This window comes from Peromyscus eremicus, chromosome 15, assembly GCF_949786415.1.
Source record: "Peromyscus eremicus chromosome 15, PerEre_H2_v1, whole genome shotgun sequence".
Classification (NCBI taxonomy): domain Eukaryota; kingdom Metazoa; phylum Chordata; class Mammalia; order Rodentia; family Cricetidae; genus Peromyscus; species Peromyscus eremicus.
This window is the reverse complement of record NC_081431.1, coordinates 25,254,170-25,279,277: the sequence shown is the minus strand read 5'-3', so window position 1 is coordinate 25,279,277 and position 25,108 is coordinate 25,254,170. Positions and strand designations below refer to the sequence as shown.

At 42.7% G+C, this 25,108-nt stretch overlaps 1 protein-coding gene across 2 annotated transcripts; it reads right to left on the bottom strand.

Annotated features, from left to right (window-relative positions):
• Positions 1-17,988: 17,988 nt before the first annotated feature.
• Positions 17,989-24,813, bottom strand: Rgs4 (regulator of G protein signaling 4). Of its 2 annotated transcripts, XM_059280444.1 has the most exons (5): positions 24,666-24,813; positions 22,156-22,260; positions 21,573-21,634; positions 20,761-20,927; positions 17,989-20,322 (listed from the first exon to the last, which is right to left on the bottom strand). In XM_059280444.1, the coding sequence occupies exons 1-5, from the start codon at positions 24,707-24,709 to the stop codon at positions 20,083-20,085; spliced, it is 618 nt and encodes a 205-aa protein (XP_059136427.1). In that variant the 5' UTR covers positions 24,710-24,813; the 3' UTR covers positions 17,989-20,082. The 2 variants fall into 2 exon arrangements, with proteins under 2 accessions (XP_059136427.1, XP_059136428.1); XM_059280445.1 differs by lacking the exon at positions 20,761-20,927 and having other exon boundaries at positions 20,143-20,322.
• Positions 24,814-25,108: the final 295 nt, after the last annotated feature.

Here is a 25,108-nt window from a genome sequence, read left to right as displayed (position 1 = left end):
ATAGAATCATGGTACCTAAGCAAGAAAATATAGTGATCTCTAAACTTACTTTCTCTTAAAAAAAATATGATTAGGCCATGAGATGGCTCAATAGTGCTTGCTGCTAAGACTGATGACCTGAGTTCAATTCCAGGGACTCACATGGTAGGAAAGAACTAATTTCTACTTGGAATGTTGTCTTCTGACCTCCATAGGTATGCTGTGGCACACCTCATCCTCTCAAATAAATAAATGTAATTTTAGAAATGATAAAATAATGCCATCTGATATGCTAACCTTTGAGGAAAAAAAACCTACATAAATATGAACTGTATTTTTATTAGCACTGATTTGGCTCTTTTCAATATCCTTGCTTTAGCATTATGGAAACAAGGTTCAGATAAGACAAAATAACTTGGAAAAGAAACCGTGAGTCAGCAGGAATGGTCTCTATTGTATTTGTCAGAATGTTGGGTGATGGAATAAACCAGGGCTCATTTTTCTCATTAAGCAAATCAGACCCTTCAAATCAATGTTTTATTTGTATAATGATAAGGAGAAAATTCCCCCTCAGCAGGAAGAAAACACACAGACCTACTGTTCTTTTCCAGCTTAGGAAGTTTAGCATATTGAATTAGTAATGCTAATATTTCCCAAGCATATATACTTTTCCTAGGAAAATGGAACTGCCAGCTGAAACTGTTTATATCACCTGCAGGCATCTTGTGTATCATCATCACTAAGATGCCCACGTATGTGCATAGTTTTGTTAGGAACCCTGGGTTCCCCTCAGATTTGCATGTGTTCTCCCTCTTGAATAAACAAGCTGGTGGCACAGGCCTGTAATCCCAGTCACTGGGGAAGGTGAGGCAGGAAGAAATAGAATTAGAGGCCAATTTAGGCTACAGAGCAGACCCTCCCCTCTCTTGTACACACACACACAACACACACACACACACACACACACACACACACACACACACACACACACACGTGTGCACTCAGGCACACACATTCCCCATGAAAAATATGAAAGGCAGGTCATGAAGAATATAAATTCTCTTCCTCTCCTTCCCTCCCCATCTCTTCCTTCTTTTTCACCCCTTAGTCTGTCAACAAACATTTTTGTCAAGTAGTGGAAATAAATATGAGTGATAATAACGAAATTCATGGTAATAATAAAAATGTGGGGGATTCAAATGTGAATGAAACATGTGCACTCAGCCTAGTGGGAGAAAAAGATGGGAGTAACTATTAAAGATAACAATCAATATAAAAGAAACCTGTGGAAGCAGAGAGCAGAGGTGACCTAGGGAATCAGGGAAGATGTCACCAGGAAGGTGGCAAGGAAGCTGTGAGTTCTTAACTCTTTCGAAGAAAGAAAATGAAGAGCTGAGGATGCAGCTGAGTGGTCCAGCAGTTGCATAGGATGAATGAGCATTTCCTAAAACAGGAAATGAGAAGGAGGAGGAGAAAAGGAAGGAAAGAAGGAGGGAAGGAAGGAAGAACTTACCAGGTAAACAGGAGGAAGACTGAAAAATTGAGACAGAAGCGACATTGTGAGAAAAAGAATGACTTTCTATGCCAGCTTCACAGGACAGGTAAGATGGAGTAGCTGGGTCTCTCTAGGCCCAAGAGAATATTCAGTCTGTTGGCTTCAGCAGAGGAGTTGATGAAATAGGTTTTCCTGGCGCTACAAATTCTTGTTGGTCCTTTTCTCACACCAAGTAACATCAACTTCTTTGAATTTTCTACCAGTGTCTTTATTGGCCTTTTCCTTTTTTGTTGGGTTACTGAAGCTGAGTCTATTCTTAGAACCATGGATTGATAGTCTGTGAGGGTAAATAACATTGTTACAGTTTCCTAGAGAATACATAAAGAAAGAAATTATTTTCAAAAACTAAACACCCTGCAACCATACCTTGAAGCCCTGCTAGGCTGGGCTGGCATCATAAAAAGTACCCTTCAAAGATAATTCAGACATGTCTGGCTTCATGGATGTATCTTGTTGTCAATCCCAGTAGCACAGAGGCCGAGGAACCATGGCTTTGCCACCCCAGCCTCGTTGTCAACCATCCTTCTTGCTGCACTGCCTCCCAGCTTTTCCCTAAATGTACAATGCTCCCCCCAGCCAGTCCAAAGCTCTTCGGCTTTGTGTATATATCCATATACGTCTCTTCCCCACCTACTTCAGGACTCAGCTCAGAGAAATCTTACCTCTGATCCTTCCACGTTAAACAGGAGTCGCCCATCTCCTCCTGTCTGTCATAGTCTTACCTGTCCTCTTGGCTTGGTTGTCACTAAGTACTTTCTAAGTTGCCCTTTGTTACGGTTTTAACGTGAAAAGCCCTCCACAGGTGCATGTGTTTCAAGGCTCAGTCCCGACCTTGGTGGGAGGAACCTAAGGGTTATAGCCACACAGTCATACTTCCTGCTCAAGCTTTCCCTACTCCCTGGTCTGAGTAAAGGTGAACAAGCCACACTACAAGCTGCTAACTAAGGATGGAGCCCCTGGATGGTACTCACTGACCTCTGATCCGAAACAAGCCATCTGTCCTATGACTTATTTATATAAGGTACTCTGTCACATCAACAAAAAAATTAACCAATCCACTACACACTTTTATTTCACGAAATTTATGTTCTCTCATGTTATATTAGAATTTAAGCCATAGCAGACCAAGAACAACAGTAAATAGCTAATAAATATTTTTTAATAAGAAGACTCTTTATATTGATATAAACAACAATTTACAGATGAATGTCCTGAGCATCAGACTAGTGACATCATTTTCTTATGTTCCATGCCTCGTGAGGCTTCTGGATTTGAATACATAATGACCCAAAGAAAAGAATTTTCCATTATCACAAGCTTTATTCCCTAAAAGAACACTGCCCTTGAGATATACCTTCAGATAGAACTCTATTCATCATGTTTCTAATTGTAGAAACAAAATCCACTGTCATGGCTTGGGGAAAAAAATACATTTGTTAATAGCTGTAGACAACTCACTGAATTATTGGCGAAGCTGGCAAAACAGACTTGAACTCTCAGTTCGGCCTCCAAAATGACTTCAACATCGCAAGGAGTTGGTCAGCCGAGGGGCTACTCCGTATCCCCTCCCCAGGAACTACGGAGTTAGAGAAGCTGTCATAGCTTCAGGGAGTCAGGACAAGGCCACTCTCCCATGAGCATAAAGTTGATGAATCAGGAACGTCACCTCGACAGTGTTGGATCTAGAATTTTGCACCCCTGCCTAGCCAGTAAAACAATGGTGTCATTTCTTGGCTTTCTTCCTGTGTAACTCCATTTGATATTAAAGACTGTCACACTTCCCTCTGTTTGATAGATCTCAATTTGCATTCAGAAATTTTGCTACAAAGGCTAAGAAAAATACATTTTTTTCCTGAGTTTTCAGCACTGAAATGCAATTTCTGTGGTCTCAGAGCTATAGTTGGTGGAGCAGCTAATATATTACAGCATTCAGACTTCGCAGACATCCCATAATATAGTTATCATTTTGCCCACGGGATGGAGGAAGAAGTGGAGGTCAGAAATAAATGATTCACCTAGAGTCATTAGTGAGATCATTGGTTAGTCAGCTTTCTGGAACTGGAACAAAACGCCTGAGAAAAACAATGTATAGGAAGATTTATTTTGGCTCAGGATTTCAGAAGTTTCCGTCCATGGCTGGCTGGCTCTAACATTTCTGAGACTGTCAGAAGGCAGAGTAATTGTAGTAGGAAGATTTTGTAGCCAGGAGATGGGGGAGGGAGAGGGATGGGGACAGAAAGGGAGGGGAGGAGGGGAGGAGGGACAGAAAAAGAGAGGGAGAATACACCTCTTCAGATCACACACACACACACACACACACACACACACACACACACACACACACCTTCAGTGATCTACTTGCTACAGCTTGGCCCGATTTCCTGGTGTTTCCCCATCTCTCAACAATACCATCAAATTAGGACTCTATATCAATGGATTAATTTATTGATGAGGCTAGAACCCCCATCATCCAATCACCTTCCAAAAGCCTTAACTGTGAATAATACTATATTGAGGACCAAGCCTCTACACATGAACTTTGGGAGTATTTCAGGTCCAAACCATAGCACCATCTAACGAAACATCTTTGTGCCTTTTTTTTTTTTTTTTTTAGATTTCCCAGTGTCTCCTCTTCAGCTATATAGCTCAAAGACTGTTGCTACATCCAGAATTCAATTAGGTTGAGTAGAATCTCAAGCCTCTACTCTCCAAATGTAAAGACAGAAAGGGATAAAAATCCAAATATCTGAAAGTGCCATAAATAGCTAGCTAACTTCTAGCAGTGCTACAACGTATGTGGGAGCTGACATGGGACTTCCTGTCACATAAAGGTGAAATAATGGCCTACTAAGGACTCTTGATGAAGCATCTAATATGTGACATGACCCAGCCAGATACTTACTTCCTTGTGGAATTTTACTATCATCTCTCTGAATCTGGCCTCGATTTCAGAAATGAGATGTCAACGTGATGCCACAGCATCTGGATGTACCTGGAGTTTGAATAGTTAAGCCTAAAACTAGGCAGAACAAAAGTGGACTTAGTATGGCTTTGGATTTGGTTAATTGGCTTCAATCAAACACCTTCTACCCCTTTCAAAGAATGGAAGATGAAATAGAAAGGCGTTGCTAATAGGAGAAGATAGTGATTTTGTCAAGGCAAGATGACCCAGCCAGCAAGCATTAGCCATAAGCATGACTCATGGGGGCTTAAGCAGGTTCTGCTTACCTTTATGGAATCACGGACCACCTCCCACACCAAATTAGAAATAAAGAATGGCATAAGAGAGATTTATTAAGATACAGTTTTATTTTGAACTTGTGCAGTTAGCAACTCCCTCACTTCCTTACTTTTTTTCCAGCTCTTGAATGCTGGTAGATGGGGAGGGAAAAACATACATTATTGTCTCAAGGTCTCAAAGAGAACCATGCTGGGGAGCCGCACCTAGAGCCATTAAGTGACAGGTACACCTAAGTCTTGATGGCGGCAGCAGTGACTTCACCACTGTCACCTGCTGAAGCGAGGTTGAAAAACTGTCAGTGAAGCCAGAGGTTTCTGGGGGTAAGGAGAACTTTTCCAACTCTGATTCTTGTCCTATTTTGGAGTCAACAGACCTCAGTGCAAGAAGAACTGCTCACCTAAAATAAATGTCTGAAGCAATGCCTAAACTTATTTGGACTGGCTGAATTCTTGGCAGGAGCTAATGCAAGAAAAAGACCGACTGCAGGGAAGGATCCCGTTGGTAACTATGTCAGCCCAGTGGGAGCCACCGTATACGCTCTTCTGCAAGGACTATGTGGTGAGGAAATGCAGCTGACAATTCACTCTCCAGCAAAGCAGGCTCCCTGGCAACAGCTGTCAATTCAACTGTGCCAGATCCATTTAACTCACTGGGCAGGTGGTGTGTTCACTTAAGCACCAAATGGTCACCAGGCACATTATGACCAAAGGTCATATGTTAGCCTTCTTACTGTTCAATGTGCCTTTATGTTCTGTTAGGAATCTATGTTCCCTCCCTTTCTTGCTCTCTCTTCCTTCCTGCTTGCCTTTCCTCTTCTCAGTCTCTTTTATTTTTATTTTCCACATTCAGCTTCCCTTCATGTATCAAATAGACATTATCGAATATCAACTTTAGTTCTGTTGGTTTTCCAGAAAAGACAATGACTCAGATCCAAGAGCCTAAGTTCTCTCTTTGTAAGGAATTCTGTGCCCGCATCAGAAACACTAATCGATATGGCATTGTAAAATTACCTTTGCAAGTCCATGCCACTATATGAGCATGTGCTGACCACCAGTGTCCATGCCTACTACCTGCGGAGCATACAGAAGAAACCTTCCATACGAAGGCTGCCATTCAAAACCTTACTACTTTTCAGAGAAAATAAGAATTTAGGAAGATACCAACAAATGACACAAGGCAGCATAGAGCTGAGTTTTTCTGAAGCTGTTTATGTTAGCACACAGAAATGAGTTGCTGGAAACAGTAGGGCTCATTACTATTTTCCAAGAAGAGTCATGCATCACTAGGATTGCAAAATATGGATAGGGAGTTTTAAAGGAGAAGATGAAAGAGGGTACAGCCAGGAGGAGGGACGAATTACCAAGACAACAAGAAGAGAATGGGCTTACCTTCAATTTTCTTTCTCTTCTTACATCTGGGTCTCTCTGGAGTTTTTGTTTTGTTTTAAGAGAAAGAGAGAGTACCTTCTGTTTACAGTATAATAGGTAGCATTTACTAATTTTTGTTTATATCAGAGACCCATTTGTATGGCCTTGATGTAGACTCTTCTTTGATCTATCATATTCGAATAAACATATTCGCCAGGTGTTGCTTAGCCATCTTAACATAATCTATGCCCCAACAGACAAATCACAGTGTTGGTTAGTGAAGGCAAAGCTCTGCCTAACTCTTTACTGTGCTAGTGCCTCTTGCTGCAAGCACACTGGCTGCTTGTGTTCCTGGAGAGTGTCTTGGGAGTGTTCCATGATTCAACCTCTAGGTTATTGGGTATTGAACAAGGAATCAGTGAGAGTAGTAGTAATGCATACATAGATTTTTTTTAAGTAAAAAGAAAAGTATTGAATGCATTCCACACAGTGGCAGTGGGCTTAAGCGAGCACAGGGCTCAAGAGCTCTGTTTTGGGAACCCAGCAACTTTTTATTACAAGAGAAGAATTCTCTGAAGGGGTGTATCTTCCTTTGCCTGTTGTAGGTGATTGATTTTATTAGTTGGAGGTTTGTTCAACTTTAAGTGTGGTCCAGGGCAGTTTGAAGGATGGTTATTCTTGGTTGTAAGGTCCCAGAGGTAAGCTTTGACATAATCACACATGTCTGACCCTATCTCCCCATCTCACTTTGTATTCATTTAACTTTCTACACCCATATCCCTTGTCATGAACACTTTATGCCAACATGTACATGAACACATCTGTACCTTTCCACAATAGCATACTTTGTTGAATGATATTAAATTCACAAGATTTAGTGGTTTCTTTTAGTGGCAGCAATTTGTCATATAACCCCGCCCACCACAATAACCTGGCCAAGGCACATGCGTGTCCTTTTACTGCAATCCTAATTGCTAATACAAACTCTCATGTTGCATGGCACACATACACAAGTTAAAGAGGCCACAGCAGTGTTCAAGATGTTTCAGAAGTGGGCTTAGGAAGAGTCTGCATAGACTGGATAATGAACCAGACCAGTGTGGGTAGGGAGCTGCTGCTGGAGTTGGGGTGTGAGAGTGAAGCAGCAGAGATTACCTGCAAGGTAGAAGGCTTGGGCCTAGAGCAGACAACTAGTCAGGAGCAAGAAACAGCAGGTCAGGCCCAGACCGATGACCAGATGAAAGGGTCGGCAGGTGATTAGGCTACAGTGACAACAGGGAACCAGGACAAGCCAATGGTCCAGGGATAATCTTGGAGTCCTTTGCTTGTTGATTGGTATGGGGCTATCACATCACCATGTTAGTGTCCATCACTTTATGAGATCCACATGAGCATGTCCAATAAGTTTTGGGACCTGCTTTCCCTGATAGGATTTTAATATCTCATGTGCCCTCACTGTTTCAATTCTCTCCAGTAAATGTATAGGGTGGCTCAGCTTTTACTCCCAGAAATAAGTCATGTATCAGTTCATGCTGAGTGAGTGGGTGAGATCTGATAGATGCTGCAGTTTCTGTGTCCACTCAAGGGCTGCAGACATCCTTCTCACTCAAACAGAGACAAACACTGCTTGCAAAATGGAGTCTCCTAGTACAAGACACAACCTGAAAATCCATAGTTTTATATAGAATGAATTATCTTAAAGTGATGCATAACCTGATGTCTACCATACAGTATCTCCTATGTTGGCTCAAATACCCTGAACAAATCTTTCAAAGAAACAGTAGCAAGTGCTAGATTAAATGTTAATAGAAAGGGCTGGTAAAGGTCTCAGCAGGCAAAGGTACTTGTTGCCAAAACTTTAGACCTGAGTTTAATCCCTGGGAACTGTGTGGTGGAAGGAAAGAACTGAATCTTGCAAGCTGCACTTTGACCTCCACATGTGTACCATGGCACATGCGTGTTTCTGCCATGAATCCCTTTAAAAAGGACACTAGCAGCTTAATGATACCCCATTTACTGGCACCCTTCTTGCTATATGGATGCACTGTGTGCTCTCTCTCTCTCTCTCTCTCTCTCTCTCTCTCTCTCTCTCTCTCTCTCTTTCTTTCTTTTTTCTTTTCTTTTTTCTTTTTTTCTTTCTTTCTTTCTTTTTTTTTTTTTTTTTTGGTTTTTAAAGACCGGGTTTCTCTGTGTAGTTTTGGTACCTGTCCTGGAACTCACTCTGTAGACCAGGCTGGCCTCAAACTCACAGAGATCCAGCTGCCTCTGCCTCCCAAGTGCTGGGATTAAAGGCGTGCACCACCACTGCCCGGCTCTCTCTCTCTCTTTCTTTGTCTCTCCCTCTCTCCTCATCACCTCCCTCTTTCCTCTTAGGCTTCAACCTATGAATCTATAATAAACTTCACTATAAAACTTGCCCTCTCTGGCTCATGAATTTCATTGTTCAAGTTTCTTGAGACAAGAACCCCAAACCACTTGCTCTGCTTTGGTGGCCTTTGAGTTTCCAGGACCCCAGAAAGGCCCAATGGTTCTCAAAGATGCACCCTACCATTCCCATATCAGTAGAACACTTAGTACACAAACATTATACATGAAATACCATTGGTGTAGCTTGAGTTTTCCTGCCTGGCCCACAGTCAGGACAAATCTCTATCACCTGTCAGTCCCACAGCCACTCAGACCCGACCAAGTAAACACAGAGACTTATATTGGTTACAAACTGTATGGCCACGGCAGGCTTCTTGCTAACTGTTCTTACAGCTTAAATTAATTCATTTCCATAAATCTATACCTTGCCACATGGCTCGTGGCTTACCAGGATCTTCACATGTGGCTTGTCATGGTGGCGGCTGGCGGTGTCTCCCTCACCCAGCTTCCTGTTCTCTCAATTCTCCTCTGTTAGTCCCGCCTATACTTCCTGCCTGGCCACTGGCCAATCAGTGATTTATTTATTGACCAATCAGCAACACATTTGACATACAGACCATCCCACAGCACTTCCCCCCCCCTTTTTTTTTTCAAAAAGGAAGGTTTTAACCTTAACAAAGTAAAATTACATATAATTTGGGAATTTGGGCGTAGCTTTTCTTACTACTTCCTGCTGGAGGGGGGCGCTGTATCTTATGGGGATACAAAGAAAATTTTAGGATTATGGAATAGTCCATGAGGGTGTATCGTCTGAGCCTTCAAATCGTTTTGGATGTTGGATCATCTGGGCCATGGTGTCATCGGAGACCTTTCAGGGGGTCTTGGCTGGTCAAACCTGATGTATCTTAATCTGGAACAAATCCATAGCCTCTGGCTTTCTGTGGGAACAAAAGCAGAGTCTCCTTTCCAAAGTAACATATCCTTACATCCAAATTTTGAAGTCAAGATATCTTTAAAATATGCATATTGGTTTAACTCAGCTTCCTTTACAATCAAATATCTCTCTGCAGTTAAGAATCTCAAAGACAACACAATCCAGATTTTCTGTGTAATATCCATCTTTACATGGCTTATTTTTTATATTAATTTTACTGTCTCTTTAAAGACTTTATTTTTTAAAACTATGTATTTGTTTCTATAACTGTATATATCACCTTTTTTGTCTCTTTCAAGCCTACGTATATTTTACACACATTGTAAACTATTACATCTGAATCTGTCTTATTGTGAATCTATTGCTTTAAACTGTAGCAGCTGTGGCTGCTGGTTCCGCCCACCTCAGCTTCCCATCATGGCTACGTTTACCACCAGCTCTGGGAGCTATCGTGGGTCTATGCTTTTATCCAAGCAGCGTGTAGCCCAGAAACCTCTTTTTTTTTGTTTTGTACTAGCAAAGTCTAAATCCACCATGCAGCTTAATGTGCCACTTGCAAAGGCCTCGTTCCCGCCATACGGCAGGTCAAGAGCACACGCCAGGAACCCACCAGTAGCTCAAACCGGCAGCTGCCGCTCATTTGAGAGAGACAATTAGGAAGCTGTTTTTAGCTCTGTTTTAGAATCTTTTCTCAGGTTTTTAGGTGAAAACACTTGCCCCATGTTGGGCGCCATTTGTAGCTTGAGTTTTCCTGCCTGGCCCACAGTCAGGACAAATCTCTATCACCTGTCAGTCCCACAGCCACTCAGACCCGACCAAGTAAACACAGAGACTTATATTGGTTACAAACTGTATGGCCATGGCAGGCTTCTTGCTAACTGTTCTTACAGCTTAAATTAATTCATTTCCATAAATCTATACCTTGCCACATGGCTCATGGCTTACCAGGATCTTTACATGTGGCTTGTCATGGTGGTGGCTGGCGGTGTCTCCCTCACCCAGCTTCCTGTTCTCTCAATTCTCCTCTGTTAGTCCCGCCTATACTTCCTGCCTGGCCACTGGCCAATCAGTGATTTATTTATTGACCAATCAGCAACACATTTGACATACAGACCATCCCACAGCACATTGGCTTACATCATTGAATGCAGCAGGTACATTCTTTGATGGAAAACAACTAGTCTAACTGAAGGCAATATGGACAGCTAACTTCTTCCCAATCCAGTTCAATATTCAGCTTGAGACTTTAGCATCATCCTCAGAGATTCCAGAACGTCTTTCTGAGAAAGAATTGATATCGAGAGTAGCTTATCTCCACTCTACATTCATTATTTTCAAACACATCTCTCAAAGATGCCTAAGGTTAAGCCCCAAATTTTGGACCTATGACTCCTAAAGACACATGAGCTCCCTCAACAACCATAGCCTCTCAACCCACTGCCACATAGTGTCTCTCTCAAATGTCCTTTATCTTGCTGTTTGTACTCAGGAAATGATCATTATAATTCAGAAAGCTTTACGGTGTTATGGGAAGAACATAGAATTAAATGGCTGAACACTCGGCTGCTTATTAGCTATGTGAATTTTCCTCTTCTCGCTTGTTAAATGGAGACCAGAACAGTAACACCCACTTCACAGGCTCTTGTGAGTACAGACTCAGCCAATGTGCCTGGTGATTTCCAAAATGTTATGCTTCCTGGTCTCTATGAGGGTAAGTTAGTGGGCCAAGGGCCCTTTCCCATCAGCCTTCAAGCCCCTTACGTGCAGACTGTCTTCCCTGCAGAGCTCCCGGAGCCGGATCACAGATGGGGTTGTTCCTAAGTTCATTTTGACAACAGTGAGGATACAGAGGATCAGTTCATTTTAACAACAGAGGATACAGAACTTACCTATATGAGTGGTTGCATGGGCTCAGCTCCCTGCATCAAAGCTGGCTTCTCTAGCTCAATGCTTCCTAACTGAAATTGATACGTTGTTAACTTACTGTTGACATAAATCTGTTTTCTTCCTCCCTCCCTCCCTCCCTCCCTTCCTACCATATCCCTCTTTTTTTTTTAATTACTTCTGGTGTTGGTTAGTTGTTTTTGTCAATTTGGCACAAGCCAGGGTCATCAGGGAAGATGAAACTTCAATTGAGAAAATGCCTCCATCAAGTTGACCTGTAGGCAAGCCTATTGGGCATTTTCTTAACTGATGGTTGATGCAGGAAGGCTCAGACCACTGTGGGTGGTAACATCCCTGGACAGGTGGTCCTGGGGTATATAAGAAAGTAAAGTGGGCAAGCCAGGAGGAACGAGCAGTACACAGCATTCCTCCACGGTCTCTGCTTCAGTTCCTGCCCCAAGGTTCCTTCCTTGAGTTCCTGCCCTGACTTCCTTCTATGATGGACTGACTATACACTGCAAGATGAAATAAACCCTTTTTCCCCAAGTTGCTTTTGGTCATGGTCTTTATCCCAGTGAAAGAGAGCAAGTAAGACAATCCCTAAAACACCAAATCTCTGGGGTTGGAAGCCTCTGAATCTGTTGTTTTCATTAGACTTCCCCAAGTGTTGCTTTAGGTGAGCATTTTCTCTTGCCCCTAATCAGTTTTGATCTAAGGCTAGATAAGTTTAACATCACATGAGATTGCCTCAAGTGTTGTTATACCCTTAGTGAAGGAGCAATTTGAGGTGGTTACTGAAGACAGTGTAATTCAAGGGAAGGGACAATTAGAGCGTCTATGAACCAAAGAGCTAGGGTCTCAAAATGAACTCATTTTAATCCCGAGTCTGATCATCACTGCTTGTGAGATTTTGAGCAAAGAACTCAACCTCACTCAAGTCTGGATAGATTCATGAAGTGGAAATATTGGATGAATTGGATGGATTAACATATATAGAGTACAATTCCAGTATCAGGCTTCAGGGCAACCCCAGAAAATGGAAACTATTATTAATTCCTAAGACATGTAGATGAAGATTTCTTTTCAATAATTTCTTCATTTCTCTTTATTTTACATGGACCTTTCTATTTATACTTAAAATTGCTTGTGTGCTTCAAATTTCTTGTAGTATTTTATTCTCAAAAATAAAAAGCATTCGAACCTATTTTCAGCACTCATTTTACTGCTGCAATCACTGAGTATCCATGTTATTTTCTCAATTATCAGTGAGCTAAAGACCCATAAATCAGGCAACAGAATTGGAGACAGGTGTGAGGACGGTCCCACCTGCCACTGGTAATTATTCCGTGGACTGTGTCCAAATGCTAATGGGATGATAGGAATTACAGACACAGCTAAGTAGCTGGCTATTAGGGTAATGCCTGTACAGCTGTGATCTGAATTTAGTTCAGCTTTAAAAGTCTTAAATGTCATTGGAAATGCATGAATTTCTTACATAGACTAAGAAGGGAGATGTGAAGAAAACTTGAGGTGTTAGAAGAGATAGTCCAGGGTAGGAAGTTCAGAAATCTATCCGAAACAAAAGAGATGCACCAAAGTGGGTGTGTAAATATAATACAAGAGAGCAAAAGAAACTTACAGAGGAAAAAAATTTGAGAGAAGAGTAGATAACTAAAAAAATATGTTTATTTATATATAAATATTTATATATTTATGTGATATATGTGTATATATGCATATATATATTTAGCAACCACAGAACTTCATGCTTTTATGAGATAGACTTGGGCTGTGGGACCATACTGTCTTGGGGTCAAACCTTGATATTTTTGCTCATGAGATATGTGGTCCTGAGCAAGTATTTGCTTATCTGTGCATCCGTTTCTCACCTATGAAAAGAAGGCGATGGGTTTTTACAGTCTCTTTATCATGGTGGTGCTATGTATTAAAAGAGAGCAGATAAAGTGATACTAATACAAAATAAACTATGAATGTCAGTGAATTCGCTGCAGATGTACTGAAGGGATAGCGCACACAGGACACAATCAGAATGCATTCTGTCTATGAAATAGAACTAACTTTAATTACATATGTAAAATAGATACATGAACATACTGTGAGCACACTTGTGACTTCCTACAAAATCTTTTCTCTGTAAGTGGCTCCAACAATATCTTCTCTGCTCTATTTCATTCCCACTCCCCCATCACAAGGCTGGGAAAAACATCCTTGTCTTTTACAAGAAATGACAGGAACATAGTAGACTTTGAGAAGATTACATCACAACCATACTCAGGATCCAGTAAGCACTCAGGGTAGTTGGAGGAGCCAGATGGACCACTTCCTGCTCTCATCCAGAAATATGTAAACTGATGTTAGTCATTCGACCTGAAGTCATCCTCTAAGTGTAAGGCTCATGACTTGGTGCAGGCCTTATTAAATCAGCGAAACACGGTCCATGGCCTTGAGAACTTGGCAGTCTAATTTGGAAGACAAAAATTAGTGATTGCTGAGCAGTGTTCTGGGACTAAAAGCGTGCTGAGCAGTAAAGGAAATCCCCAGGGGAGATTTAAGTCATGCCAGAAAGTGGGAGAAGTTTCTCAACTGGGGATAGGTCTTCAGCTGAATTGTAGGAGCTAGCTAAATGAAGTAGATGCACTAACCAGAAAAATAACAGTAGCAAATGGTCATATACCACTTCAGAAATTGCCAATCTTCACAGCAGGATCAAAGAGATAATTGTAGAAGATAATACCAGAAAGCTTGACAGATTTCAGTATCATAGAGCTTAGAACACCAGCCAGGAGAGTTTGAAGCACTATAATTTTTCAGGAAAAGGTGGACCAAATGTACACCTATGAACACCATGACAGTTACTTGAAATGAACTGGAAGCTCCTGGGTTGGAGGTAGAGAGGCCAGTAGACAGGTTAAGTCAACCACCAAGGCCGCGCACTCTAAGGCCCTGGATAAGGGGACATCCCTGCAGGCGGAGAAGCTTTGAGAAGTTCCATCCAGAGAAATGCTACACAGTTAGATGTCTGTTGAGTGTGCGGAGTTTCCAGATGGAGTGACTCCATGTAAGCTCAGGGGTATTGCTAAGGACATAGAGGAGGGAGAGAAACATTTGGACTGGAATTTGCCCAACATTCCTGACAGTTTTCTTCTTCAACACCAACAAGGCAAGAAAATATCAGTTAGCAGATAAAAATTATCAAAAAGACCAAGTCTTCTAGCAGGGAGAAGAGGATAAAAGCAAGTGTTAGAAACAGTGGTGGGAGACAAAATGCATGGTTTGTCTTCAATGGGACTCTAGCTCTTTTCCCACAGTTCATTATCATCAAGGAGATCTTTTGGGGATATGCTGTCCTGGGAGAAGACAGCTACAGAAACCCCAAATGAGTTGGTGGATAATCTGGGAATCTTACAAATACCCCCATGAAGGGGGGAAAACAGGCTCCTTTACTTCATCAGCAATGACCCCAAAGTCGGGCTTGCAGAATCTTGGGAGGCTGCTGCTCTCTGGTTCCCACGGTCTAGCTTACTGGTTTGCACATGTTGTTGCCTTAACTGAACTCCTGGGGTGGGGACAGGGCCCTTTACCCTACTGACTTCCTCCCAGAGGGGAGGCAGGAACGTGAGGAGGACCATGGGGGCAGGCCTGTTTCCAGCTGTGGTCCTGGCTGCATGTAACTCCTGCTGACTGAATGACCTTGCTTTGTTGTGTGATGTCCCCCACCCCACCCCTCTAGCAGTAAATTCAAACCAGGGATTCTGAGAACTTAGAGTATCTTTTGTCCTTTATAAATTTTATTTTATGTGTGTGTCTATTTGCTGCTCTATGAATGGTACCGAATCAGGCAAGTTTAGAGAACAAAGAGGAACCAGAAAATGGACTCTTGGAGCTCTCCTTAGTATCTAATGCTTGCTTCCAAAATGCACTTTTGACCAGATCTGGGGAAAATTCCCACTTGCCCCAACTCAGGCAAGACATGAGCAAAGCCCAGTGGCTGCTCAGTGCTCCAGGGAGCCTATGCCGTGGAGATGATGGGTGGTGAGTATTTGTCCTGTTTCACAGCAAACACCTTTGATTCTCTTCCTTTTCCTGTCCTTTTCTTCCCTTTCCTTGGCCCCTTTCTTTTCCTTCTTCGCTCTATTTGTCTTATTCTTCTACCTCTTCTCTCCATTTCCATTTTTTCCTGTGACTTTTCCTGTACTTCCTACAGCTTCTTTTTGCTTTTCCCCCCTCTCCTTTTCTTCTTTCTCAACTAGAGTGATGAAACATGTGAACTCTGGATGCAGAACACTGGACTCCACTCAATCTCTACTACTTTTCTGAGTATGTGCTACTGGGCATGTCTTCCCATTTTCCATGGGAAGGCACTAAAATCATCTACCTCCAGGGTTAAACAGGATAATGTCATGCATTCAGCACCTGCTTGGCCCTTAGAACTCACGGTAGGCATGTAAGGTGTGTCCATTAACTTGTAGACTTCCTTTGGAAACCTTATTCTCTCTCCAAGCATTATTCATCAGTAATAGTCATAGAACTGTCTTTTGTATTGGCTGGTGTAGCCCCTCACATATACAATCTAAAATAATTGGGTTCTAAAGGTAAATGATTACTAAGCTATCTCACTCAATTTTCTCATCTCCTAAGAGAAAGGAAGAATCCCAGTATTTTCTTTTCTCGTGTCATTTCCATTTTCCATGCAGGCATAAAAGAAGCAGAACAATATCGACTAAAATAACAATTGTTTTTGTTTTGTTTGGTTTTTGTAACTGATCACCTTGTGCTTAAGGACCTATGCAGAGTCTTGGTTTGAATTCAGCCTCTGAAGGGATGAGCAGGACTGTTTGGGTGGCTACACCACCAGCTTCTGCAGCGGCCTGGTCACGTCAGTTGGTTGACCTGACTCAAACTTCCTTTGCCAGAATGACTCCTTTTTTCCCATGTGCTTAGCCTGGGCTGAAACAGAGTTGCTGGTTTTTCTGTGTCTCTTCTTTCTTCTTCACCCTTTCCCTTCTTCCATCTTTCTGTCATCCTTTTAGAAATTGAGATTTCTAAAACTGGCAGCCGGAGTTTTTGGAACACAGTGCGAGGCACACTGTGGGGAGAATCCCCCAGCAAAGTCTAGTTTTTGGTTGTTGTTTTTTTGTTTGTTTGTTTGTTTTTTTACTGCTATCGAGATGAATGAGGCATCTTAATCTGCAGTTCGGAACTTCTCCCCACCACACACACAGATGAATAGCAACAGCATAGTGCAGTGTTTAAGAGGCAGATCTCAGCATTGATCTGAGTAGCAGTGTAATGCTGGAACAGCCAGGAATCCACACACTAAGCATCAGCACTCCCCCATCTTTGTGCCTACACCTCCTGGAACACACAGCCTGGGAAACTGCCAGAAAGAAGGGAGCAATAGAGAATAGATTTGGGCTCCATTATTGATCGATACGACTGCATGTGACACCTTTGGCTGCTTTTAGTCCATCTGTGTGGCTGTTAGGAGGCTGCTGTGAGTCTCTGGCCTGTTCTTCGTGGACCATGATGCCTCCGTGCACACCCCAGCTCTGTTACTTGCATGGTGGTAAGCTGCTTTTTCTTTGTGTTGATTACCTCATCTGTGAAAGATTTCAGAGTCAATCCTCATGATTGACATCTCTACCTCAGGGCCGTTGGGAGAAGCAAGTGTGCAGGAGAAGGAGAACAGTGAGATCTCAGTCGGTGTCTGGAGGGGTGGGTTGCAAACATTTTGTATAAATATTTATGAGAAATTTGGGTTCCTTTGTGTACTTTTCTAAGTATAGGATCCAGGGTTCCTGCCAGAGCTTTAAAAGGATCATTACTCAAAAATGTCTACAATCATCTATGCCTACTGCCCTGTGAGCACAACTCTTACAGTAGGAAATGGAAGAACCAGGAAATGGGGGTCTCATGACATGATAAGGCACTGATTTCAGAGGTGAGCATTCTGTGACCTCTTCCTCAGATAGTAGCCAAGGCTGAAGATGATATTGGGCAGCTGTGGCTGAGAGCTGCCTCCCAGGCACCACTAGGCACCTCGGCCTTCTTCGTTCCCCTATGACCCACCTTCTCTCACTCAGACAAGTTGATGAAATCAGACAGCTGCTCAGAAGGTGAACTCCACCCCTTCAAACCCTACTGAGTCCAGGCAAGAAAACATGTGTCAGTCATCCCAACACTTGGGAGGTTAAGACAGGAGGATCTCAATGAGTTTGAGTCCAACCTAGGCTTCATAGTTGTGTTTCAAGTCAGCCCAGACTACAGAGTGAGACTCTGTTGTTATTGTTTGTTTGTTTGTTTGTTTGTTTTTAAAGCCCACTGAAGACCTACAAACAGACCGCTGAATCTGCCAACAGTCTCCAAACCTATAGCAGCCCTGGGTCTGTGAGCAGAAGCAAGCAGAGCAGAGAAAGGAACCAGAGCATAAACAAGGCAGGTTCTGCTTTCCTTCCTGGAGTTGGCAGGGAAGGGATAAAAGACTCAGTGTGAGTCATTTTCTAAAGGCATTCTATACCCTTCTGTCTCTCACAACATGCCTCTCTGGATCATTAATGTGTTTCCAAGCAGATTGTTTTGTAGGAAGCATTTATTTACTCTTATCATTAAGATATGTGTGTTTCATTGGAAGCATCAGCGTTGAGGCCTATAAAGCACATGATAGAATTAGGCATGCATATGGAAGGAGTAGTCTCTGCATGGACCAGCGGCAGGCAGGCTCACCATATCAAAGAGCAATGGAAATACAATTGAAAACACACTCAAAATGTATTACATAAAATAATTTACTTCTCATTCAGAATGACTTTCCAGACCTATTTGTGAGACAGCAGTCTGTGAGTACAGGTACAATCTCAAAGTTATGATAATATCAGGGTAGGGCAAGACCAAAGAGTTGTACAAACAAGATCTGAAACTGTGTATAACAAAAAATGGGGTGGAGAACACTGTTAGGGAGCTGTGGGGACATTACAAGCAAGACTGTCAAAGAGACAAGAAGAGTACAATTAGAAAACCAATTTCTTCAGTCCGATGAGACTTGGATACACACGGCTCCAGTGTCTTCATTTTGCAGCCCAGTACATTGGCTTACTAGCCACAGTGGTGCTCATGCATGTAATGTAGACCGGAACAGTGGGTGCAATGTGTGCATGAGTATGTGTGTGCTCTCAAAGGCAGTAGTTTCAGAAGAATGAGAAGAAAATTACTTCCTGGGCATTCATTAGTAATTCAGGTAACATCCTGTACCTCCATTTATAAAACAATACAATAATATAAACATTGTAAAAACAACATCATAAATAACACAAATGAGAAATTTTCAAGTATTTCATGTGCCTTGAAAAGTTCCAAACAGTAGTCCTACCAACTGACATCCTGTCCTCTCTCTTTTCTCCTTCTTTTTCTCTCCTCTCTCCTTTCGTTGGTCTCTACTAGCCTTGATGCTTGGGATAGGATGGACAAGCTCTTACCTCAAAGCATGAAAGCAAGGAGGGCTTTTCAGTTTGGGAGAACTTACTTCCTCCTTATAAAACAAAATCTTTCCCGTGACGAAGCTTTACAGATGTAGGCATGGAGCTTCGAGCCAAGCTGTGGTTCTGAAAGTGAACCACCGACCACAGTGAACTAAGGAGGCTCATCCGGCAGCTGAAGTTCTCAGGGGGTGGGACTAGAAGAGCACCTTATCAAGAAAGGAAAGAAACAGACCATCTCTAGGTCCTCTGCCCTCACATAGCTAGTGGCCCATGAGATTGCTAGTTGGCAAGGTGTGGACCACTTTCCTCCATTCTGCTCTAATATCCCATCTACCAACTCCAGACCAACCCAGCACCCAGGCAAAGGAGGGAAGGCCATCATCATAGGGACTTAAAAGTGCCAGTAGTGATCATTGATGCAAGGCAGTTCTGTGTCAGCCAGTGGATTTTTCAGAGTCATCACCCCTTAGCTTAGTGCTCAATGTGGAGGCTGTCATCAGTGCTTAAACATGAAGCCCCTGATTGCTCTCCATCAAGACCCAATGGTTTTACAGAACTTGTTTTCCACAGTTAGTGGCCCACTCTTAGCCTGCACGGCAGTTAATTTAGTTTGCCCTGTTCAAACAAAGCATGAAGGACCAGAGATCAGAACATGCATGTAAGCATGTGTACATACTCCAATTTGAGCACCTAGGGTCTTTCCCATCTACTCTTGTAGAAATGTGTGTGCACGTGCAAATGTATAAATACATACATTCACACACATAGTTGAATACATAGATACAATATATACAAAATGTATATGCATATATTATATATATTTAATATACACATATACACATCAGTCTCACCTAAGCTCCAGAGTCTGTAGGAAGTGCTGCTGGCTGACATTGCATGTGCACGTGACGTCACATGAAGTAGGACCAACCAACTAACTTGAGGTCAAACTGCTGGAGGGGGAGGACGGCCAGCAACATTGGAACATCCAGACCTACAGGGCCCTTATTTGGAGACTTGCTCACATGACACCCTTAAGGAAACTTGGGAAAATTTGAAATGAATTGGGTCATACCCCAACGGAAAACCCCAATACCACAACTAAGTCTAGTTTTACATGGAAGTGACTAGCACATGGCAGGCGGCATGGACACTAAGCTACAAGGTAGGTAAAGCATTGCTTAATACAGATCAATATTTGGCCTCAGATTTCCCAGGGCATAGAGTCTTGGCATTTCTGATCTCTGCCTCTGCGTGAGGAATTAGGCACACTGAGGGACTAGGGAGGCACAGTCTGCTGAACTCTTGGCTGCTTTCTGCTTCTCTGCCCCGCAGTTGGAAGGACTGATCAAATCGAGATAGAATCGAGACTTCAGGAAGCGGCGGTACGAATCCTTTTCCATCAGGTTGAAAATCTTCTTCTGGGCTTCGTCAAAACAGGTTATCGTGGGCTCTAACATGTTCCGGCTCGTCTCCTCCCTGGTGCAAGAATCCAGGTTCACCTGAAAGGCAAAGACCAAGGTTGTATTAGATCAGTACCCCGTTGAAGGGAAGAGGCTGCAGGCTTATACTCAACAAGAAATAGCCAGGACCCTTCCTTTACATTTCTCCCAGAAATGAAGCCCAGGACATTTGGGTGTGCCCTGGCATATTTGAGAGTATAAAATGTTCATTCTGCTCCTAAGTGGGAAGAGCACTTGATTTTCCTTTATTCTCTTTCACATTGAGGAGATTTATGATTGTATTTATTGAGGAGAGTCATTGAAATCACATGGACAAAATTAACTTTTTTCCTAATAGATTTACTTAAAAGGTTGATCAGATTATAAAAGCTTCCCCATCCTTTCTTTTAACTGGTAGACCCAAAGATCTCTGACCCTGAATACCACTCCTAGGAGTCTTCACTAAGATCTAGAAAGTCCTCTGCCATGGAAACTCACCTCTTTCGTTGCTTGCACTGAGATGAACTCATTGTAGATCTTCTTGGCCTTGGGGCTTAGTTTAGAAGGTGACTTGATTTTCTTGTACTCCTCACAGCTGATCCAGAAGTCAATATTCTCCTCACTGTATTCTGACTTCAGGAACGCTTTGAAAGCTGCCAGCCCACCTGTGACAGACAACAAAGAGCCACAGTCACCACATTGGCCAACCTACTAGATAGAACACTTCAGTAAAGCCCAGGTACTTAGGAAGCCTGGTGTGAGCTGAAAAGGTTCCTGCTTCCTTCCCTCTATGGGGGTTAGCTAGCCCAAATGTATGTTTGGTATCTAGAAGACCCCAGTTTTATCTAGCAATTTCTACTCAAGATCGAATCATCTTTCAAGGAACTGTAATTCTGAAGCACCTGTGTGGCTATCAACTGCCAAGGTGGGTTTACAATGAGAGCTGTAGTTCACTGTGCTAGAAGACCTCATTATGTGACTCTTTCTTTTTGCCATTTTGTCCATGCCATGAGAGGGATGGTTTTCTTGCTGATGTTCCAGATGGTTCCTAAATAAACCTTCCATTGAATTTGACAAAGTTCTGAAACATATTGGCTATAAAATTCTTGTACCTGACTCTGGAGGTCAGAGGCAATCTAGGTCTTCTTTGCAGTTCCCACTAAACTGACATAATAGGAGACGACTTCTCTAATATGGAGTACCCTATCCTCATCCTCCCCCCCTCGTGTGTGTGTGTGTGTGTGTGTGTGTGTGTGTGTGTGTGTGTGCTTGTTTTGTGATGAGAGAAAGACAGAGGTATGGTTACTTACATTCATGGTTAATCAGGTTTTCCAATGATTCAGCCCATCTCTTGACTTCTTCTTGGCTCACCCTGGAGACATTATGGAAAAAAAAAAGAATGATTTAAATACATAGCATAGAACTGAAGTGAAAAAAATCTAAGTTGAGATGTGATCTATTGTTTATTAGTATACTTTTTTCATAAAATACATAGAGATTTAAAATCTAATTATGATTGCCATGAAAATGGAGTCTCTCTCTCTCTCTCTCTCTCTCTCTCTCTCTCTCTCTCTCTCTCTCGTGTGTGTGTGTGTGTGTGTGTGTGTGTGTGTGTATGTGTCTGTGTCTGTGTGTCTGTGTGTGTCTGTGTGTCTGTGTGTCTGTGTGTATGAGATCTTGTTATAAGACTCAGGTTGGTCTTGAACTCACGACCCTCCTAACAATCCAAGTGCTGAGATTACAATTGTGTACCCTCACCTTGAAAATGGAAGCCATCTTGATCCAAATCTGGCTCAACTAAGGGCCTGCCTTCCCACCCAGTCTTCTCATACAACATCTCAACCATCAGAAAGTTAATACCCAATAGCTCCTCACCAAGGCCATTTCTCTCACCTCTGGCAAGTGACTACTTTGTCCTTCTTGCTGTGTGAAGAGCTGTGCTCACAGGAGTCAGACTTCTGCAGCAGGAAGCCCAGCCGATGTTTCATATCCTTTGCGCTGCAAGGAAGAAAAGAATTAATATGAAAAACAGGTTTCTTTAAAAGAGAGACTTGACTTAAGAGTCCCTGATTGCTGTGTGGGTCCTACGCAGCTTCCTTGGAGGAGTTGCAGTAGCATAAAATCCCAGGAACAGATTCCTTTGTTTCTGCCCATGACCTTTGATGTCTTGGGTGAAACCATGCTAATAAGTGACTGCCCTTTTGAAATGTGTGCAGTAACTGCAAAACATGACACCTTCTCCTTCTGGTCACACCTCCTAGAGGGTGGGTGCTATTTCCTAGATCAAGCTACAGAAGCACTTCAATAAACTAGAAGTGAGTTCAGCTAGCACTAAATGTGGTAGCCAAGCAGTTCCTAAGGGTGTGTGTGTGTGTGTGTGTGTGTGTGTGTGTGTGTGTACACAGAGCATAAGCTTGTGTGTGTAGCCCTGCAAAGAGGAGCAGAAATGACCCAAATGCTCAGGCAGGATGAAAGCTGAGCCCCACCAGGTTTGTTTCTAGGCAATCTCCAGCACGAACTAGAATAAAATAAAATAAAAAACCCGCATTACAGGGATATGCACACTAGGGAGGGCGGATGAGACTTTGGGATAGGAGAAGCAAGACAGTCATTGCTGAGGTGAGTAATTATTCGATCAGAGCACTTTCCAGTTCACTGCCCCCACTTAACAGGCAACCAGGGTATAGCAGCATTTCTGACTACTTGAACTTCCAGTTCAACACCGCCATTCTTAATATTTTTTTAAAATTACTGTTATCTCTTTTATTATAAAAGCCAAAAGAAAACTAGTTTAAGAGAGATGCTGTTTCCAAAGCAACAAAGAATGAGATGTTCTGGCCTGGGGGGGGGGCTTAAAAGAGAAGGGTGGTGCACAGTGGCGTTTTAGAATGGATGCTGAGACACTCACTGGTAGCTTATCAGTGGATTTCCTCAGAATGTCCGAATTTTGGCACTGTTCTTGGGCTGCCCTTTCAGTAGTATTTTTCCATCCCTTCCAAGGCTGTCTTCCTTTCTTTTTCCCCAGCTGCTGACTGGTGACAAAGTCCTCCCCAGTGACAGCAAGATAAAATCACTAGAGCTGAGACAGTTCTAAAGTGATACTATGGATGCATTATAATCCGGCCCTAAGAGAAATGACCTTTATCTCTGTGTGCTGCCTCCTGCCTGAGCTCCAGCAGCTACTGCTAACACTAAAGCAAATGCTTTTCCAAAGATCTGGAAGTATGCTTGTATCACAACAGAAGCATAACAGTAAAAACCAAAGTGACTTCGGAAGCCACTGGAGACAGGTAACCTGGATGGGGTCTTTCCTCCACCACCACCAATCATGTGACCTTGAGCAGATAAGACCCTCTGGAACCCCTTTCACTGAAGATGAGAGCTGCTTAGCCCTTTACATGTTTTCATCTGTCCCCAAAACTATTTGCTGGGAGCAAATCTGAGTCCCGACACTCCTAAGTTCTGCATGGTTGATTTTATATAATTTGACAGGAGCTTGGAATTGCTCACTTCAGTTAACTCCGGGACTCAGGAATGAAGGTGAGAAGGCATTTGCTGCCTCCTCGCTCCCCACCAGACCTCCCTGCTTCATTTTTTAAAAAATAATTAATGTGTTTATACTCCTGAATGGTAGAATGTGTGGAAGGTAGGCTCAGTAGCACACAAATGCAATGCTTTTAGGGATAGAGGGAGTTAGTAGACCCACAGAAAGACTCACAATACACACTAACCTCGAGTTTTATTTTAAACCATCTACTATATAAGTGCTCTATGAAATAATTTATTCATATCCTTAGAAAAAAAAGACACACGGGTGCCTCTAAAACTTTAAACTGATATGTTACAATCAGTACTTATGTCTCAACCATGTCTCTTGTCAGCAAGGTAGAAAGATAGAGAGATCTGGTTTGGAAAAGCATCCCTTCCTCTCACATTTGTTTGTATGGAAATAGAGTGGAGGAACTGCAGAACACCACAGAAAGCATTTCTGACAATGTTTCCAAACTTCCTTCTGGGGCTTCTTCCCGGACACAAAAACTAGTGTGTTATCAGAGAGGCGTGATTCTGGGTGCTCGGCAATGCTCAACAGAGACAATAATTACCCAAAAGAATACAGATGCGTCCCAAACAGCCTATCACTGTGTAACCAAAACATCTTGACGAAATGACCAATCTTAAAAGTCAGACGCATTCCCCAAACTAAAGTTATGTGAAATAAAACACACAGGAAACAACATTTGAGGAGTCTGCTCCCTAAATTAAAGCCTCTGGCTAGTCCTAGAGACGCTACCCACTGCTTTTTGCCTCTAATCCCAGAGAACTTCGTAAGCAAAGCATGCAAGTCACTAAGAAGAAAGTCTATGCAAAACTTTAGTCTGGCCAGTAACAGAAACTAGTCTTACCTCCTCAGGCAGGAAGCCGGCAGACCTGCAAGTCCTTTGCACATCGTGTTTAGCTGTGGGATTCGCAGCGAGGAGATAAAGGCAGCGGGAGGAGATCTGGTTTCTATTTTGAGCACAGTTGCTTCTGTTCAGCAAAGATGCAGTCAGAATCCTCTGAGCCTCTGGCTCCCGAGCCTGTAGGGGTCTCTTTTATAGCCCAGCCCCGAGCCGGGCAGCCAATCAGATGGCAGGTCTGCAGGCTCAGCTCCTCTGTGGCGCTCTGCCTCCCGAGCCCCTAGAAAGGGTGAGGAAGAAGGACTGACGCATCAGGGATGCAAAGGGACCGAGCAGAGAGAAGCCGTTCGCAAAGAAGACATATAGAAAATGAGGTTTTGCTTAACGTCTCTGCTAACGTGTGAAGTTCTGCATTTCTAGGGAGGGGAATATAGAGTCCATGGTGCTGA